This window comes from Chanos chanos, chromosome 8, assembly GCF_902362185.1.
Source record: "Chanos chanos chromosome 8, fChaCha1.1, whole genome shotgun sequence".
Lineage (NCBI taxonomy): Eukaryota > Metazoa > Chordata > Actinopteri > Gonorynchiformes > Chanidae > Chanos > Chanos chanos.
In genome coordinates this window covers 8,358,023-8,370,531 of record NC_044502.1, presented here as the reverse complement: position 1 = coordinate 8,370,531, position 12,509 = coordinate 8,358,023, and the positions used below count along the sequence as shown (strand labels likewise).

At 39.2% G+C, this 12,509-nt stretch overlaps 2 protein-coding genes and 1 non-coding gene across 3 annotated transcripts in view; 1 reads left to right on the top strand and 2 right to left on the bottom strand.

Moving 5' to 3' along the window:
- The window catches only part of LOC115818510 (nucleosome-remodeling factor subunit BPTF-like), a 33,584-nt gene extending 30,822 nt beyond the window's left edge, over positions 1-2,762 (top strand). The window contains exons 32-33 of the mRNA XM_030781890.1: positions 697-883; positions 2,603-2,762. Of these exons, the coding sequence (XP_030637750.1) occupies positions 697-883; positions 2,603-2,639 (224 nt within the window). The 3' untranslated portion in view covers positions 2,640-2,762. The remainder of the gene's footprint in view (positions 1-696; positions 884-2,602) is intronic.
- Positions 2,763-7,385: 4,623 nt separating this feature from the next.
- On the bottom strand, positions 7,386-8,127 carry LOC115818509 (UPF0450 protein C17orf58 homolog). Its single transcript, XM_030781889.1, has 2 exons — positions 7,986-8,127; positions 7,386-7,573 (listed from the first exon to the last, which is right to left on the bottom strand). The coding sequence occupies exons 1-2, from the start codon at positions 8,086-8,088 to the stop codon at positions 7,386-7,388; spliced, it is 291 nt and encodes a 96-aa protein (XP_030637749.1). The 5' UTR covers positions 8,089-8,127.
- Positions 8,128-12,102: 3,975 nt separating this feature from the next.
- Positions 12,103-12,175, bottom strand: trnar-ccg (transfer RNA arginine (anticodon CCG)). The gene has a single exon. It is a non-coding gene; the product is annotated as a tRNA-Arg (tRNA).
- Positions 12,176-12,509: the final 334 nt, after the last annotated feature.

Genomic DNA, 12,509 nt, shown 5'->3' with positions numbered 1-12,509 from the left:
GTATAAATGCTAACTTGCGTCAACGCGCCCTTTTGAACCGCCAAACAAACAAACCGTTAATGACTCGCGGAAAAGCTGGAGACTGCCTTCCTCTATGCTGGATGTGGCCAAAACGTGTGGTGGCCTTAAGGGACAAACATTGCTCTTTTTTTTTTTTTTTTTCTTACACTGATTTGGCTTGGATTACATCTGATGATAGACAGAAATACTCTCTTTGATACTGCTGCTTTGCCCCCTTGAGGACTAGGGTTGAGGGTGAGGGAGGTCCAGAATCGGATATGTTTATTTGGACGTGCTTCCCTCTGGACTTGCTTCTGAAACAACCGGTGAGAGTTCATGAAGGGAGAGATTGTGTTGGCTGTCAAAACTCCACAGCAATTATCGGCCCATTTCAAAAGCACTTTTTCAGTTTGTTAAAAATTTACATATTAAGGTCAAAGATTTTGTCTTTCTTTTTTTTTTTTTTCTTTTTTTATTTAAATCAACGCAACCCTTCCATGTGACTTCAAAGCTTTTGATACCTCGTTTATGTAATAATCAGTAGTTCAAACACAGAAAACTAATCAACACTGGCCATGTCCTCCATAAAAAAAATATATATATATATATTTGCGAGAACTAATGCAAATGAAAGTTCATAAATTAAAATATTTGACTATTTTAAGTCTCACTGTACGCTTGCTCTTCTTGTCCTAGACCTCTCTACAATGGAAGACAGGCTGTTGAAGCGTTATTATGTCAAGCTAACAGAGTATGTGGCAGATATGACCAAAATCTTTGACAACTGCCGCTACTACAACCCCAGTGACTCGCCTTTCTACCAGTGTGCGGAGATTCTGGAGTCCTTCTTTGTCCAGAAACTCAAAGCTTTCAAAGCAAGCAGGTAGCGTAAGACGTGTCTTTCTGTTATATAATGTCTGTCCTCTTTTCTCTCTCTCTCTCTCTCTCCCTCTCTCTCTCTCACTCTCTCATGGCCTGTTTTTTTTTTAGTTTGCTTGTTTTTGTTTTTGTTTGTTTTGTTTGTTGTTGTTGTTTAAAATGGTCCACCCTGTGTGTACTTTCCATTTTAGGATCTTGATGGTTTTGCCTGTGTTAGTTTTAGGGGGGGATTTGTTCTATTTTGGCAAAATGATTCTCCTTCTGTTGACTAGATGTTTTTGTTTTGTCATAACTCTGTTCCACTGTCATCAGATTTTTCTAGAAACGTAAACTAACCAACTGCTAATTCTCTTATTGTTGTTTGTTTACACTGCCTCATACCTCAACATTGCCAGCAATACCTCAAACCTCAGTACATTGCTTAGAAAAGTTTTGGTGCATGGTAGTTCGCATGCAGCCTGTAACCATGGAAATTTCAGCCACACGATACAAAGCTTGATAGTAGTTTTAGAGCCTCTGCATCATGGAGCTCAGCCCCTGTCAATCACACTTTTTTTTTTTTGTGCGCCGCATGCATTTATTTATACCATGCGTTATCTCTCTCTCTCTCTTTCTCTTTCTCTCTCTCTCTTTCTCTCTCTCTTACAGATTGTGATGTCATAATAGGTGGAACGTAATAGGTGGAAACTGAGCTGGATGCCAGGGTCACTCTAAAGTAGCCAATCGTGGACCCTGCTGTTTTTTTTTTCTTTGAGAAAAAGAAAAACAGCATGAATATTGTATGGAAATACAAAAACAGTAAATCAGTCTAAGCTCTGCGTTCTGTTTGAGCGTTCAGAGTGAACCAAACGGATCACTGTATGGCAGCCATGTCGGTAACACAATCAAAGGGAAAATGCTTTGTTTTGGGGTTTTTTTGTTGTTTTTTTTTTTTGTTTGTTTGTTTGTTTTACTTTGAGTTTCTCTCAGATTGAGCAGTGTCCAATAGATTATTATGCTACTGTTCAGTAGATTATTTACGTCACGTACTGGGATTACCTATTTATTAGTTGACCCAGTTATTTCACTGGTGAAGTTAAATACAAGACGTTTGTTTTTCAAGTATGATTGAATTTAGACACAGCCCCACAACATTCCACTGAATAAGCTAGTCCTTTCTCTCTCTCTCTCTCTCTCTCTCTCTCTCTCTCGAAAAAAAAAAAAGAATAGAAATAAAAACATACAGCAGCATTGCAGAAACAAGTTTACCTCATAGTAGTCACGATATAACTGTCCACATCTGGACATTTGAAACTGTTACACAACCGGTTATTTAGTCTTTTATCTAATTTTTTTTTTTTTTTTTTTTTTTTTACTCGTGTATTGTATTTTATATGTACCTAAATCCTTTTGTGAAGGAGCATTTAGTAAGAAACAGCAGTAGCTTTGTGTATAGGGTAGAGAATTTTGACGATGCCTCTCACACAACGTCGAGTTCATCTCTGATGAACACATACAATCCTGGTAGGAGGAGTGTATGGAAGGTTCTCTGAATGTGAAGAAATATTCTCCAACCAACATGGCTGCTGTCTTTTGATGTTTATCTTAAAAAAAAAAAACAAAAAAAAAACAATGACCCACTGGCATCCTGTGTTTTTGTAATACATTCACTGACTTTCACGCTTTTAATAAAAAAAAAGTAGATGAACCAACCTTTTTATTTATTTTTTTTTGTATTCTGTAGGTCTCAAAACAACAAGCTACAGTCTACGGCCTCTTAACCTACACAACCAATAAGTTCTCTTAAAGTTACTCTGTTGCAAGAATGTGATTTCACCCACCTTATAATCCCAACGTTGAAGCCAGGCTACCCTCTGCCTGTCCATCACGTACGACTGCGGGAATTTTTTTTTTTCCCCCTCCTGGATAGCTCACAGTGCACTGGGATGCAGCTGAGCAGGTTACTCATCTCTGTAAACCTCCCGTGAAGAGGAGCAGGAGAACCATGTCACGACATGGCAGTCGTCACCAGGGAGGTTCAACATCTTTTAGGTCCTATTTTTTGAGGGGTTTTTTTCCAGTAGTGTTTAAAACTCTTGGCCACTTGAGGGAACAGGAAAATGTCTACACGGCAGTTGCTCCAGTGTGCGCTCCAATATGTAGCAAGCATGCTTCAGAAGCTCAGATAGGACTTTTTCTTTTTCTACAGTTAATATATTCAATCGAGATTTTAACCAGGCCAAAGCCTGTTTTCCCCCTCGTTCGACATCCTTCTTGTTGAACTTTGCAATAACGTCACATGTTCGTTTTGATAGCGTCCTACGGTTATGTTATTTTAGTGAATGGAAAACGTATTTTTTAGAACTTATTTTTTCCGTTAATTTCTGGAGAAGTACCGTATGAGGCGAGATGTATTTTGTTTTGTTCAAGTGAAAAATTCACCCAGCAGTTTTGAAGGATTCAAAATGCAACTGGTTTTTTTTTTTTTTTTTTTTGCATCTATCCTGTTTATGAGACTGTAAATCTCTCTCTCTCTTTCTCTCTCACTGATAAGATGCATCTAACATTTCAAATTGAAGACATTCATCCAGTGAGACCACAAAACACTCTATAAATCCTTTCCACAAGAAGAGGAATGTTTTTTTGGGAAGGATGTTGTAGAAACCATAAAGGGTACATTAAACCAAAATGTAAGGACCTCAAAACGCCACAAGGTGGGATTAAACCGCAGAGGTCACGCGACTTAAGTCGTCATAGTGCAGACCCCCATTCTGTTTTCTGTTGAAAGTCCAGCCAACATTTTAAAACGAAAAAAAAAATGTTGAGGTTTGAGGCAGTGAATCTCAATGATGTGCTTTGGTAAGGGGAGGGGGGGTCTTTATACTGTCAGTTAGTTGGATGATTTTTTTTTTTTTTTTTTCCTTTGGAGGATCTTTTGTCATTTTTGTCATATTTGGGGGTTTTTAATTTGTTATTCTCACGGCACTCTATTGGAAATTGTGAAGTCTGTGAAGATGTGGATTTTGCAAAGACTGTTCGTACAAAAGACTCAAAATTCAGTCAAAAAAAAAAAATCAGCAATTTTTTTTTCCATTTTTTGGAAAGCAGAGAGTCCTTTCCCAGTATCCTGTGTGACTTCCAAACTTTTTCATCACTATTTACTAAGGGCATCATTATACTCTAATGCAATTATAGTTTTAATGTAGCTGCCGATCTTTCGAAAGTGATTTTGAAAAATAAATGCCAAGGTGCTTTCGTTTTTACCATTTTCTAAATTATCCCCACTTGTTTGAATAAGATTTTTTCCCCTTTTTCTTTTTTATTTACTTTTGAAGTAAACTGTACATTTCGGTGAAATTGCCCTTTGTAAGAACCTGCTGCATATTGTGTGCACATTGATTTTAACTGGGGATGGATGTTTATTTGAAGTTTTTTTGTAAAGGAAGCAAACTACTCTTCACCATGTCACATTATCTGTTATTTATTCATCATATCTATGGAACTTTTTTTTTTTTTTTCCATTTTTCAGTAATGTTTAAGAAAACAAACGGGGGGAAAATATATCTATGTTTTTAACAGATTGTGGCAACTCTAAAGATATCTTTTTTGTACTTGATAGGACGTTTCATCCTAGATAATAAAAATAATGTTTTTGACATCAAATTTTCAGTGTTATCTGACGTCTCGTTCTTCTCAATAGTTTATGTCAGTGTTGAGAGTTATATTTATTCATTCTGACTCTTTTAAAGACTGTTGTCAAACCAAGTGGATATAATACTGGTTTTCATTCTGAATTGTTGTTGCAGTTGCTCTGAAAAAAAAACAGAAGTGCCATCACACATCCTGCTCCAACTAGTACAATTCTATGCGCAATACTGATTAAAGGATTCAATGTTTTTCCTCTCAAAGTTTCACAAAACTTCAGACAAGCACCTAGAAGTAGGCTGCTTTTGATCCACTCAGCAGACGAAAGTGGTCTTGAGTTCTTTAAGGAAAAATAAATGAGTTACGACTGTGTTTTCTACGCTGATCGCGATGACATTTTCTTCCAGTCGAGTGTCAAGCGAGGCTGCTGTTTATAACACTCAAAACATGTCACTCGCAGCCCAAATGATTGAGACGCTAAGAACACCGTGTCCACCGCATATTAAATCATGTTCGTGCTGGCCTGAGGGGATGTGGCCCTGTCACACAGGAAGGAACTAGCCGAAGTCCCTTTAACCCCTGGTCAAGAGGAATGTTCTCCCACAGCGATGGCTAAGGAGATGCAGGGAGCTCCCGTTTCCTGCCAACATCTGTTCCCTGCAGCTCTGATTCCAGATAGGCTGGACGGCCTGGGAAACCACTGGTCTTCCGGACGCTGGTGGTCGATATCAAACCGGGGTTTCGTTCACTCACCATAGCATTAGCCAGCAATTACAACCTTGTTCAGATTAGCTTTGCCGCTTCTTATCGTTATGGTCATCCATGTGATTAGTTTCATCATCTGGCTGTCATTAGTCACATAGCAGCGGTTTCACAAGTGCGTTCGAAGATTGCCGAATGTTAATGTAGTTTGCTAGCTCCAAGTTAAAACCTGTGGGATCATAGACCTCTTTATCACTGAGAACGGTCAATGTGGTTGTGGCGCTAACCACAAAGAATGGAACAACGCAATTAGTGCTTTCTGGGATGAGTTTGCAGTTTCCGCTGGCACCTTAACACCCCATTTAGTGAGCTTGTAAAAAGAACAGATTTACAGACTACAAAGGGCGCTTAGGTAGAAAAAAAAAACAATATTTTATTTGTTAGGTCATTTGAATTGAGACAAAATGTTCATCTGCAGTGCAAAATAATGCCCCCCCCCCCCCAACCCTCCAACCCTTTACATCCCCCACCTACGCCACACAACTACCGCCTTCCTTACTGGTGGACAGAACACTGTGCTATAAAATGATCCCAGAAGAGTTATAACTCTGAGCGTTCTTTCATCTGTCACTACAAGTTCTCCTCCCAAGAGCAGAGGGGAAAACCGCTGGACTCCTCTTCCCCCAAGCATTTACATAACGTTCCCCTACCTTTTTGTTTTTTCTTCTTCTTCTTACCTCTTCCACCTCCCCATATTTGCGGTTCAACTAAAATACATCCTTTGAGCTCTGGTCCAAGTTTCTCTGAGCGTGTGTGTGTGTGTGTGTGTGTGTGTGTTTTGGTATGAGGATAAACACAAGTCAGGGGTGCCTTTACCTCTCTTTTCCCTTCACAGTCACTGTGTACGGTACAGTGCCATATCCCTGTTTTTTTTGTTTTTTTTCTTTCATGTGTCCAGGTGCAGGTGAGATCTGATTGCACGGTGATAAGACTTATGAACTCCAGCATGAACAATACTGAGCACTGATACCTCCGTATTCACAGGGCCAGTGGGACACACATAGATACAAACAATAAAGGATGGGCTCACCCAAAAGAAATGTAGCATTTTGCTTTTCTGCCTCACAAATTCAGGTTTGTTTTTGTTGGTTTTGTTTTGTTTTGTTCTTTTTTCCACCTTATCCAGGGTGTGTTGTCCCAATTTCAAGCCCCCCCCCCCCCCAATTACGTTCTTTGAGAGTGCATTTCCTGAATTCTGATAAGAGGCAAAAAAAAAAAAAGGCAAGAGACAGCAGCATTTATACAGGGATAAATAAAAGCTCTCTGTTCTACTAACTGGCCGGTCACCAAGACCAAAGACTATATGGGTATGTACTAAGAGGTCTCCCAGCAGTCTCACAGACTCACACTTATGTCCTTACAACAGTCTAACTGATACTTTGTCATTGGTAAAACAAAAAGTTTGAGGCGTTGTAGTATTGTGACACATGACATTTGCACATTAGGATCTGATAACATAAGCAGGCAGGTGAAAAAAAAACAAAACAAAAAAACGTGGAGTTTACGTAAGAGGTGATGACACGGGGCATTCTTCCCTAAGGAAAATCTGTGTACTGTATTTTCAGTGAAAACACTGACATCCCTTTCAGCATAGCTCTCCGTCACATAAAACCATCCATGAAGTCTTTTTTTTTTTGGAAGGACATTTACATTAAATCTCCCACTGGCCTTGTTAATGTCCCTAATAATGAACAATTATGGAAAGTACTGCAACAAAATAAAGTTGGCCAAGACTATCTTTGACCAAAAAAAAAAAAACAACAAAAAAAAAAAGAACAGATGTTTGCCTAGAATTGATTCATGTACCAGACATGAAAAGAATAATACAGAGTTGGGTGAAATTCAAATGATTCCTCATGAGTCATGTGTAAGAGAGAACAAGCAATAAGGCAAGCATTGTACACCAAGCATAAATGTCCTTGCTTGGATTAAGCTGACCAAGGCTGATCAACTCCATTGGCAGAAAGGACAAAGACGTCTTTGTTTCATCATCTCTCTCCTCCCTTTATAATACTGCACGAATATGAGAGACTTTATTATCATTATTATTTTTTTTTTCTTATCTACAAAAGCTCCAGTGAGTCCTCCCATGCAACTGGTGGCGATGAAGAGAAGCTGGTTCACCTACACTTTGAACGTGTGGCCTCTTGAGCCTTCTGGTGTCTTCTCTTGTTATACCTCTTTACGTAGTTGTTGCTACGGAGGAGGCCGTCTCCAGGCTTGAGTTTTCCTCCGACGATACCCAAAAGGTCGTTGGAAAGGTGTCGACGTCGGTGATAAATTTGACCCATGATTATGTACCTACTGCCTACAAAACATCACATCATTCACTTGATCACAAAACCGTTTTCATTTGGGCTCCATCAACCAGCCTTTTGTTCACAATTTAAGAATGGGTTGCTCATGTGTGTAATGTAATCCAGTGGTCCTTCAGCACAACACTAACTCATCTTTTTTGAACTTAGTGACTGAACCAGTTCAGCATACAGTACTAATTCAGAATGGTCAGGGCTACGGAGACCTTTAGGAATGGTTGAAAGAGGCACTACGATACTAAAAAAAAAAACTTCAGTTGTCAAGCTATAACTTAAATGAAAACTGATTTTTGATTTGGCCATGCTGTCATAAACAGAAAAAAAAAACTTGTTCTGCTGAAGCCTTAGTAAAAACAGAAAATGCATCAGAAACTAGCTTAGTTGCAATGTGTTGTTGGCACTTACCAAGTTTTATGTCTGGGCATGGCTTGGTGCATCTGTATGTGTCCAACACTAAGATGTTCACTTTGAAGAAATAACTGTCTGGTGTCATATAGAGTCTGCTCATCTTGTAGAAGCCATCGCTGTTCACAAGAAGCGTGATCAGCCGTATCCCTCTACGAAGGGTTTCGATGTCATGCACGATACCATTGATGGCTGATTGAGGGAGTGACAGAAACATTAAAACTTATGAGTGACTATCATAAGATGAACCTGACCAGCTTGTAACTGAAGACAATTCTCACACACTCCACATCTCATACTGATGCATATTGGGGCATTCCACTCTGATACCTGTGTTTCAAGATTTTAATATTTATGTCCTTATAGATTTCAATTTATACTTATTCATTTAAGATACACTTTTATCCAAAGCAAATTCCACGATTCCAAGCAAATAGGACTACATAAGGCCAAAAGGTGACTTAAATCCTGGGCTTCTCTCATCCTTACAAAGTCCTATTGTTTCCAGCTAGATGAACATTATGCTAGCATCTTGAAACTCTTACTATCAAAGTTATTGGAATGTTGTCAAATCCCCATTAAGTTAAGTTTTAAAAGAACATCATGATGAACAAAAGAACGGAGAGCCTTTTGCTTAACACAAACAAAGTTTATGAAATTCTATTAGTGCTTTGAAGAGCATCTTCAGTTACTGGTAATTAGTTCTTTGAGAGAGAGAGAGAATAAGCCTTACCAAATTCACTGTAGCAGAAATGTTCCCTTTCATCTTTCTCCTTTCTGCATTCACTCAGACAGACAGCATCCTGGGTGAAGTCTGATTCTAAGAGCAGAGACAGAATGAAAATGATTGGTCTAGAACGCCTAGGAGGAAACCAGGGCGCTCATTCCAGCGTTGTTAAAGAGGGCCAGAGCTGTCGCTGGGCTGTCATTACACAGGCCCCGGCTTTGCATTCCAGTCCCGGTGGGCCTGCAGCAGGGATCTTTTTGAAATCTGCTCCAACTTCCAGTTAATTACTGTATCATAACCCGTGTCACTTAGGCATATTTTGGATTCTTTTTTTTTTCAATAATCTCATGGCTCGAGAAGCTTCAGCACAAAGGAACCATTCAAGCAACTAAGCTAAGCAGCAATTTGTGGCTTGGGGGAAGCAATTAGGGAAACCATTCACTCTGCAATCTCTTTCTCCCTCTGTCACATTTCTATCCAATTGTGATATGCCAAAAAAAAAAAAAAAACTGTACAAACGAAATCCTACCTTTCTTGAGGATGTCAAAGTGGTAGAGTAAACTAGAGGAGCGACGATTGTACAGGACGAAGGGTCGGCTGGCATTTCGGTTGCCCCCCCCAGACAGGCTGGACTTCCCAGGTCTGTTCTCCTCGGGGTCAAGGCGTCTATCTGGAGGGTCTCTGTCTTTGCGATTGTTAGATGTTGGTTGAAGACGACTACGGGACCTGGAATTGTGATAGATGTCCATGTCACTTGGTGATGGGTTGTTGGAGTGGATGGGACCGTCAGGTACGTTTTTGTTTGTGCGGTTTGTCGAGCTTAAGACAACTGGTACGACTTTGGCAGGCAGGAGAGGGGTGTTTACCCTCCCGTCGGCACGAGTCTTCTCACTGTTATGCTCTATTGGTAGACGGTCGTTCTTAGAACCTTTTTTAGTCTTACTTTGAAGTCCAGGTCGAGGCATGGGTACAATGTCAGTGTGTTTGGGCCAAACCCCTGATGGTAAAGGGTGAATAAACTTTGTGTCCCCAGGTTTTTTGCTCTGCTCCACCAGCTCATTGACAGGGAGAGAAGAATCTTTGCCTCCCACCCTGGTCTGGTTGAGGAGAGAATCAGAGGAGCCACTCTGTCCTGTCTTTTCCAGTGGAGTTCCAATCAAAGAGAACAGCTCTACACAAATACCAGAGATAAACAGTATCATTAGATTTCACTAAGTTGTGATTCTTTCCTCAACATTTAATGAAATATACAATTAACATTGTACATGGAATTTACTAGAAATGTATCATCAAAATCCCGTTTAAACTGGTTTACAATAAACATTAGGAATTATGTGCTATAGTTTGTTGTCGTATAATAAGTATTAGTTAAATCGGATGAATAAAAAGCTATTAAAAACAAATCTGATGTATAATAAAATCTGTATGATGCCGCTTTCAAATGATTATAATTACGACCAGTCTTGGTCGGCTATACTGCATTAGACTGGTGCCAGTAAGAATGATCTTAATTTTTTTCTTTAATTTCAAAATATCCAAACAAACCCATTAACTTCGCGTGATTTTCTTTATTTCTAGATTCTAGATCACATTCTGTTTTAATATCGTAGTCTGTATCTGATCGAGCCTGCTGTCAATCCAGTTAATAGTAACTATATTACGCTCACGATTAAACTGAAAAAGTCAAAGGTAGGCTGTTTTGTATACCTGTATCTCGGCATTCCTTTATACTTAGTACAAAAATTTCACTCTACTAGGGGCATAAGTCAGCCTTCAAATGGACGAGTCACTGAAAATCTCCGTCAAACTCAGTTACGCAGAAGCATAATTTCTTAAACTTACCATTGACAGTGTGTTCCTCTGCGTTGGAAGAAGCCAGGGCAATAGCGAGTAAGATTACCAGCCGTGACATTGTTGAAGTACAGTAAAAGTATGAGTGTCGGGTGCTTTTTATGCCTCCGGCTAATTGTCGTAGTGGGGGGCGTGTCATTAAATGTAATGTCATTCGACACAAGTTACTGAGGGAGAGAGAGAGAGAAAGAGAGCGAGAGAGAGACTGTTTTTTTTTTTTTTTAATGTTTAATGTATGAGTTATAAAAATAAAAAAGTTTTGATAGTTAATGTATTAATAATCAAGTAATAATTATGAATGAATAATGATGAACAATAAATATTATTTTGAGACACTAGTGTCATATATATATATATGTAATTTTAAAATACGTAGAAGCATCTTGTAAGGGGCATTTTTTCCAGTCCAGAGCTGGATTTAGTCAGACTTTACTAACTGATTCATATTGACACACTGCCCTCTTCTGGACAAATGTAAATTTAAGTGTGAGTTCGGAAAATCTGTTAATTAGCTATGTAGGGGTAAACTGTAAACAAAATTAAAACGTGCATACTAGAATAGTAGTAAAAGCGTAGTTTAACTATGCCTTTAATCACCCTTGTGGAAACTCTGAGGACTTGGGACACATAAACTTTGCATATGATTATACAACATTGTCCCTTCATATTAAAGTAAAGTAAGTATTAAAAAAGTCCCTCTCAATAACATTTATTTTACCTCAGTGGAAGGCTCCTTCACTCTCTGCCAGCTTTGGTGAGTACACACATATGGTGTGTGTGTGTGTGTGTGTGTGTGTGTGTGCGTGCTTAAGACAGGTGTGAGCCTCTCAAGTTACCGATCTATGACCTAGTTTGATGATGGGCAATCCTCCTCTTACAGAAACAGATCGCTGTAAGCCTTCATTCTTGCCGTAATCAAGCAAATGTAAAAGTTTTTAAGAGACGCATAAGATCTTTGATTAGCTCAATCAGGTGTGTTTGAATAGGGTTAGAGCCAACGAACGCATCTACTGCGGTTTTGCAAAGGAGAGATAGCCTACTTCTGGACCAAATAGAGGCTGCGTGACACATATGCTGGGCACTTCTCTAACAATATTGCGAGATGGATGACATTCGGTTAGTTCGTTCAATTCCGATTATCTGTGCTTGGTATCCTGTATGTACTCTAGCTTGAATCGATCACGAGATAAATCAGCTCTAAGATGTATTGCATCGTGGTGGAGGCTCTGAGGTGCTCTGCAGCCAGAGAGGGGATCACGGATCTTACTCACATTCCGTGGAAATTAAATACTGAGAAGATTTAATCAGGTCCTGGACAAAACAGGGTAGAGTGCAGGACTGGAAATGTGCATGTGCGCTAACTTAACACTGGTATCATGTAAAAATCTTCATACTGTTTTACCATGCTGTTACATAACTGACGCCGTGTCTGGACTTACAAAGCTGGTTATTTATATAGTTATTTCAGTATGTTTGTTGACTTCTGCATGCATTTCTCGTGTCTTAGGTATTACGCCATGTAAAACAGTTGAACATAAACGACCCAGATGGGACTCGAACCCACAATCCCCAGCTCCGGAGGCTGATGCCTTATCCATTAGGCCACTGGGTCATTACGCAGCAAATAGAAATAATTTGAGTCTATAAACGATCTTGGGTCCTTTCTGCAGGCGTCTGACTGCAGTAATTTTAATTTTGTATGGTTTATTGTCTAATTAGTTTACTGTAAAGAAAAAAATATTTAAGTTTTCTCGTTTAAAAAGGATGTGTTTGACAAAAGAGTATGGTTACATTTGATCTCGCGATAAAACTACGTTCCCACAGTAACGAGATTGTTTTTTTTTTTGTTGATCAAGGCCAATAGAATCTTGCCTTACCTCGGTCAAGCCAATCACAACCGCGTCTTCGTAGTGTGATACTTTACTATAATTCGTCTCACCGTCTAA